At 46.2% G+C, this 7052-nt stretch overlaps 1 protein-coding gene across 2 annotated transcripts; it reads right to left on the bottom strand.

Moving 5' to 3' along the window:
• Nucleotides 1-1372: 1372 nt before the first annotated feature.
• Nucleotides 1373-6600, bottom strand: LOC128702399 (uncharacterized). 2 transcript variants are annotated; one of them, XM_070102177.1, is made up of 6 exons: nucleotides 6445-6599; nucleotides 5281-5396; nucleotides 4228-4900; nucleotides 3781-3951; nucleotides 1935-2112; nucleotides 1373-1623 (listed from the first exon to the last, which is right to left on the bottom strand). In XM_070102177.1, exons 1-6 carry the CDS (start codon nucleotides 6479-6481, stop codon nucleotides 1614-1616), a joined length of 1185 nt encoding a protein of 394 aa, XP_069958278.1. In that variant the 5' UTR covers nucleotides 6482-6599; the 3' UTR covers nucleotides 1373-1613. The 2 variants fall into 2 exon arrangements, with proteins under 2 accessions (XP_069958278.1, XP_069958277.1); XM_070102176.1 differs by lacking the exon at nucleotides 1373-1623 and having other exon boundaries at nucleotides 1931-2256; nucleotides 6445-6600.
• Between the last annotated feature and the right edge of the window lie 452 nt (nucleotides 6601-7052).

Genomic DNA, 7052 nt, shown 5'->3' with positions numbered 1-7052 from the left:
CTACAACACTGCTACAACACTGTTGTTTGCTACATCACTGTTGTTTGCTACATCACTGTTGTTTGCTACAGCACTGTTGTTTGCTACAACACTGCTGTTTGCTACAGCACTGCTGTTTGCTACAACACTTGTTTGCTACAACACTGCTACAACACTGCTACAACACTGTTGTTTGCTACAACACTGTTGTTTGCTACATCACTGTTGTTTGCTACAACACTGTTGTTTGCTACAACACTGTTGTTTGCTACAACACTGTTGTTTGCTACATCATTGTTTGCTACATCACTGTTTGCTACAACACTGTTGTTTGGTACATCACTGTTGTTTGCTACAATGTTGTTTGCTACAACACTGTTGTTTGCTACAGCACTGTTGTTTGCTACAACACTGTTGTTTGCTACAGCACTGCTGTTTGCTACAACACTTGTTTGCTACAACACTGTTGTTTGCTACAGCACTGTTGTTTGCTACAACACTGTTGTTTGCTACATCACTGTTGTTTGCTACAACACTGTTGTTTGCTACAGCACTGTTTGCTACAACACTGTTGTTTGCTACAACACTGTTGTTTGCTACAACACTGCTACAACACTGGTGTTTGCTACAACACTGCTACAACACTGGTGTTTGCTACAACACTGTTGTTTGCTACAGCACTGTTTGCTACAGCACTGCTGTTTGCTACAACACTGTTGTTTGCTACAACACTGTTGTTTGCTACAACACTGTTGTTTGCTACAACACTGTTTGCTACAACACTGTTGTTTGCTACAACACTGTTGTTTGCTACAACACTGTTGTTTGCTACAGCACTGCTGTTTGCTACAACACTGTTGTTTGCTACAACACTGTTGTTTGCTACAGCACTGTTGTTTGCTACAACACTGTTGTTTGCTACAGCACTGTTTGCTACAACACTGTTGTTTGCTACAACACTGCTACAACACTGTTGTTTGCTACAACACTGTTGTTTGCTACAACACTGTTGTTTGCTACAGCACTGCTGTTTACTACAACACTGTTGTTTGCTACAACACTGCTACAACACTGTTGTTTGCTACAGCACTGCTGTTTGCTACAACACTGTTGTTTGCTACAACACTGTTGTTTGCTACAGCACTGCTGTTTACTACAACACTGTTGTTTGCTACAACACTGCTACAACACTGTTGTTTGCTACAGCACTGCTGTTTGCTACAACACTATTGTTTGCTACAGCACTGCTGTTTGCTACAACACTGCTACAACACTGTTGTTGCTACAACACCGCTACAGCACTGATGTTTGCTACAGCACTGTTGTTTGCTACAACACTGTTTGCTACAACACTGTTGTGTAAGAAAGTCAATAAGGTTGAATAATAAAACTCTACGGTTTTGGAACTACATTTTGGGATAATTGGTAAATTATACATAAGGGATATGTGCGTGTGTGTGTGTGTTTGTTGTCTTTCATAAAAGACACTTGCCGATAGACACGTGGCTAGTTTTGTGTTTGTGTGTGTGTAAGAGCATTCGAGACTCTGGTGCCGACTGCTTCTTCAAGACGGGTGCCGGCTGCTCCTTGAAGACTCTGGTGCCGGCTGCTCCTTCAACCTCTCCCGCACATCTCTAAGCCGACCTGCAACACAGTGAACCTCGTTATAGCGGACACACCCACTACCATCACACAGTACTGCTGGTACTCTGCCCTCTTGGTTTATCTATATTCTCTCATAATATACAAAAACTTACTCTTGTGAACAAACTACAATATTGACATTTATATGGAATTAAAATATCGATGATTTATCATAATATTTCATAATTTCTTTTACTAAGATTAGAATAATTGTAGTTAAGAGTTAATGCTGATTAAAAATATAAACAGCGACTCTCTCTCTCTCTCTCTCTCTCTCTCTCTCTCTCTCTCTCTTTCCTTCGGCTTCTTACTTCCTGTAGCAGGCTAGGATCCTCCTGCGGGTGACTGGCTTCAGGAGTTGCAGGTCCTCCTCCCTCAGGTAGGTCATGTCAGCCACACTATGCACTCCTATAGCCTTCAGGAAGCCAGCGATGTGCGTGAGACCGTACCAGGTGAGCCAGCCCTCCAGGGAGCAGTCGGCAGGAGGCGCTGACGAGGGCGGCACCGGAGGCACAGTCAGATTAGAGGAAGAAGGAGGCGAAGAAGAGGAGGAAGAGGTTTTTAGAGTTTGGGAACACTGAAGTGGGGGGAAGTGTATGGACTGGGAGACGCAGGAGTCACCGAAGGTGTAGTCTGTAGGGGGGAGGAGTGGGCGATAGTTTGTGGGGAGAGAGAGAGAGGGGGAGAGAAGTGGGGTTAGTGATGATGTGGGGAGGGGTGTTGAGACGGGGAGGGTTGGGGAGAGAGTAGGACTGGAGTGGCTTAGAGATGGTGGGGGGGTCAAGGGAGATGGTGATGAGTGGGGAGAGGGAATGAGTGGGGAAAGGGGATAAATGGGGAGCAGAGGGTTCAAATAAATCATTGTTTACTGCAAACCCTGAGGACTACTGACGGATCTTTATTCTTAGTACAGACGATCAGATCACTTATCATAGGATCAGATCCCTCGTCACATAGGATCAGATCCCTCATAACATAGGATCAGATCCCTCGTTGCATAGGATCAGATCCCTCATAACATAGGATCAGATCCCTCGTCACATAGGATCAGATCCCTCGTTGCATAGGATCAGATCCCTCCTCACATAGGATCAGATCCCTCCTCACATAGGATCAGATCCCTCCTCACATAGGATCAAATCCCTCATGACGTAGGATCAGATCCCTTATCACATAGGATCAGATTCCTCGTCACAGGATCAGATCCCTTATTATATAGGATCAGATCCCTTATCCCATAGGATTAGATCCCTTCTCACATAGGATCAGATCCCTTATCGCATAGGATCAGATCCCTTATCACATAGGATCAGATCCCTTATCACATAGGATCAGATCCCTTATCACATAGGATCAGATCCCTTGTCATATAGGATCAGATCCCTTATCACATAGGGTCAGATCCCGTCACAGGGGATTAGATCACTTATCACATAGGATCAGCTGAGGGGATCAGATCTTCCATTCCTCGTAAGAAACAAGATCAAAATCAACTAGGCCGTCATATTTAAAGGAGGTTTTTAGGGCGGCTTTGAACGACTCATGCGGGTTTACCGTTCTTTTTTTAAATATAAAAATTACGTGTTTTAAACTGCGAGAATTTTTTCCCCAGTGAATATATGCAAATTCAATAATAATAATAATAATAATAATAATAATAATAATAATAATAATAATAATAATCACTGTCGTCTACAATTAACATGATCTTATTTTCTGCTGCTCCTAGCACCTCACCTGTTATTGTGCCTAGCACCTCACCTGCTGCTGCACCTAGCACCTCACCTGCTGCTCCACCTGGCACCTCACCGGCTGCTGCACCTAGCACCTCACCTGCTGCTCCACCTAGCACCTCACCTGCTGCTCCACCTGGCACCTCACCGGCTGCTGAACCTAGCACTTCACCTGTTGCTGCACCTGGCACCTCACCTGCTGCTCCACCTGGCACCTCACCGGCTGCTGCACCTAGCACTTCACCTGTTGCTGCACCTGGCACCTCACCTGCTGCTCCACCTAGCACCTTACCTGCTACTGCACCTAGCACCTCACCTGCTGCTACACCTAACACTTCATCTGCTGCTGCATCTAGTATCTCACTTGCTGCTCCACATAGCGCCTCACCTAGCATCTCACCTGCTGCTGCACCTAGCACCTCACCTTCATGGTGAAGGTTGAAAGAGTCAAGCTCCTGTAGGAGGCGCCGACGGGAGATGAGCTGAATAGCTTCAAGTTCAGGCTTCTCCAAGAGGCGCAGGTCCCTCACACAGGTACAGCCCAGCACCCTCAGGTAGTCTGCTAGGTGTGACAGGTGCAACTTCTCCAGGAACTCTGAGGGGGACATGAGGAAGCTGTCAGCTTCATTTGTTTTTTGTTGACGTGAGCGGATTAAACTGTCTTACAAGAACGGATCAGACAGCTCGTGTTTGCAAGAAAGGAGCAGATTCATTTACGTTTAAAAGGACAGATCACATGGCCTTTGTTTATGAGAACGGATCCAATCCTATTGATTTACACAAGCGGATTTACGAGAACGGCTCAGATCATCCGTATCTACAGGAACAGAAACATAACCATTCAGCTCTCCGTCTACCCCTTCGAGCTCACCGTCAAGGCACTCAGTGATGGGAAGCTCCTTGTGGTGGACCTGTTTCTCCACTTCAAAGCTTTCCCTTGTGTCACATCCTTGATTTTCCTCACACTCGCCGTTGTGACATCCTTCCTGGTATTCACCTTCCATCTTCTTGGTGCTGTGGTAGCGTGTGTTAAGCTTGGTGTTGCTTTTAGCACTCTGTGCACGCACCCAGTCCCTGTGGCAACAGCACGGGTCAGAGACCTGCTTGGGCCCCTGCTCGCTGAAGCTCTGGTTTGTCTCAACACAGCAGGAATTTCCTAGATTGGTGGGTTCCTTCCTGACGAAGTCGTACTGTGTGTGGGACTGCTCGTTGGCCTCTACTACCTCTTTTTCTTTCTTAACTGGATCACTTTCTTCAGGGAGAGTCGAGTCACTCTGCTGAATCACACACAAAGCCTCGTTAGTATTGTTGTAATTTTCTTGCTGAGTGGTGTTAAACTCAGTTGTCTTCCAGTCACCTGAAGAATCGTCGTCGAGGATTGAGAGTGCCTCTTGCAGCTCAGAATCTTGGAAACTCTCAATCAATTCGGTTTTCTTGATATCATCCGGAATTTCTGGGCTCTCAGTCTCAGATTCCTTCAGATTTTCCTTTTCTGGCAGAGGCCTGATTGTTGCGACTGGGCGAACCTTTCCCGCGAGGTTACCCTGTGGGAGAAGAAAAGAAGTTCGCTGTTAGGTTCTAACCTGCGAACTCCGACAAGAGAGCAGAAACTGTCTCGACCCGTCCAGAGCTCCGGGTCAGAGTTTGTAAAGATAACAAGTAGACAATGTAGCTTAAATGTTCTTATCACGTTAATGAAAAACACGAAGAGGGACACTCAAAAGGATGTGAATAAACTGTTTACAAAATCGACACGTTGTTAAATGAGACATTTTTGTAACATTTGGGTATGTTTAGTTTGGAAACGCCACACTGGCTTCTTCAGTCCAATGCAGAAAAAGGTGGAATAAGAGGAGTTTCAAGCAATCAGTCTCTCAGCCTTGACAAAGATTGATGGAATGTGGAGGTGCAAGACAAGACTCACCTGGCCGAAGAAGATGCGAGAGTTGTCCCTGGGTTCTGGTGGCTGGATTTGGGGTCGAACTCGCGTTTCGAAGGTCACGTCGAACTCAAGAGTCCCTTCGATCACCACTTCGATCACTGCAACAGAGAAGTAACACTGCACCACTAAGGCAGTTGTTCGAACCACGGTATTGGGATTTTTTTTTTTTTGCTCTTAAGCACAAAGTGTTCAGTAACACGACACACACACACACACACACACACACACACACACACACACACACACACACACACACACACACACACACACACACACACACACACACACACACACACACGTTTTGAACGAAAACACTGAACACAATGGTTTCTGTAAGAGAAAACCATTACGTCTCATTTTCCAATCTGTTTTACACTAAACAAGTTTAATATTAAAACACTGTACAGTTCTTGGCGGCAGACTGATGACAACAACAAGAAAACTGTATTTGTGTGTGAGGAAGAGTCACATGTAGCTGGACTTTTGCGAGGAAGACGAGTACTTTCCCGAAGTAAACAGACCTACCTGAAGGAAGAAAATCCTTTTGAAGGACTAGTAGAAGGACTTTTCTGAAGGAGGAGAAGAAGAACAACCTTCCTGGGGATAAGGAAATAGAATAAAACGTACCTGAAGGTAAGGATGACCAGTCTTTAAAAAACAGGATGCAGGAGGAGGAGGAGGAGGAACTATCTGAAGAAGGATGTACAAGCTAAAGGAAATCTTCCTCACGAAGGAAGATTTGCTATCAGATCAACCTGGTCGTCGAAGGATCTGCTTGTACATGAATGAAATACAGTCTAACGTCTAGGTATCTTTATTTTAGAGCCAGATGCTGCACATGTGTCTGAGGATCTAAGTGAAACAACGACCTATGTAAGAAATGAACGACCTGCGTAAGAGAGGAACGACTTACGTAAGAGAGGAACGACCTGTGTGATAGAGGAACGACTTATGTAAGTGAGGAACGATCTACGTAAAAGAGGAACGACCTGCATAAGAATGACCTACGTAGGAGAGGAACGACCTTAGTAAGAAAGGAACGACCTACGCAAGAAATGAAAACTCACATGAGGGAAAAAACGACGACACTCCGCCTACGACGACAGGAGGACGTGTTCCCGAGAGTGTGGCCAAGTGAAGACTTACCTGACGAAGGTGATAGCGTGGAGGTGCGGTGATCCATGTCCCACCTCCAGCCTGCATCTTATATATCTGTGATGTGTCTGGCTGAGTGGGAGACTGCAGCCTCCTCAGAGACCCCTCGCCGAGGTGACAGGGGTGAAGGGGAGGGGGTGGAGACAGCGGGGGAAGAGGGGGAGAGGGCATACATGAGGGGAAAATTGGAGGGTAGGTGGCAGGAGGAAGGGTGGTATTAGTGGGGGGAAGTGGGTAGGAGAGACAAGTTAGGAAGAGGAAGAGGGAGTTAATGGGAGGGGGAGGGAGGGGGAGGTGGTAGTTCCTGGCGCCATCCACCTGTCACACACTCATAACCAAGACAGTGCTGTGCAACAGGGGTTAATAAGGTCGTAAAGAGGGGTCGTTAAACTACCTGCTTCGACCATGTGGGCGAGAGGACGTCAGAGCATATTTCCCCTCATTCTGTTATTTGACGACCAGTGTTAATCTCGCCTCCTCCTCTTCTATCTCCCATTGAACCCTAGATTTACCGTCTCCCCATTAACACCTTGCTCCTCTTACCTGTCCTGCTCCCCCTTTATATGTGATGCTGTCTCCATTACCTGTGCTGTGTTACT

The sequence above is a fragment of the Cherax quadricarinatus genome, chromosome 80, assembly GCF_038502225.1.
Source record: "Cherax quadricarinatus isolate ZL_2023a chromosome 80, ASM3850222v1, whole genome shotgun sequence".
NCBI classification, from domain to species: domain Eukaryota; kingdom Metazoa; phylum Arthropoda; class Malacostraca; order Decapoda; family Parastacidae; genus Cherax; species Cherax quadricarinatus.
This window is presented reverse-complemented; position numbering and strand designations above follow the sequence as displayed.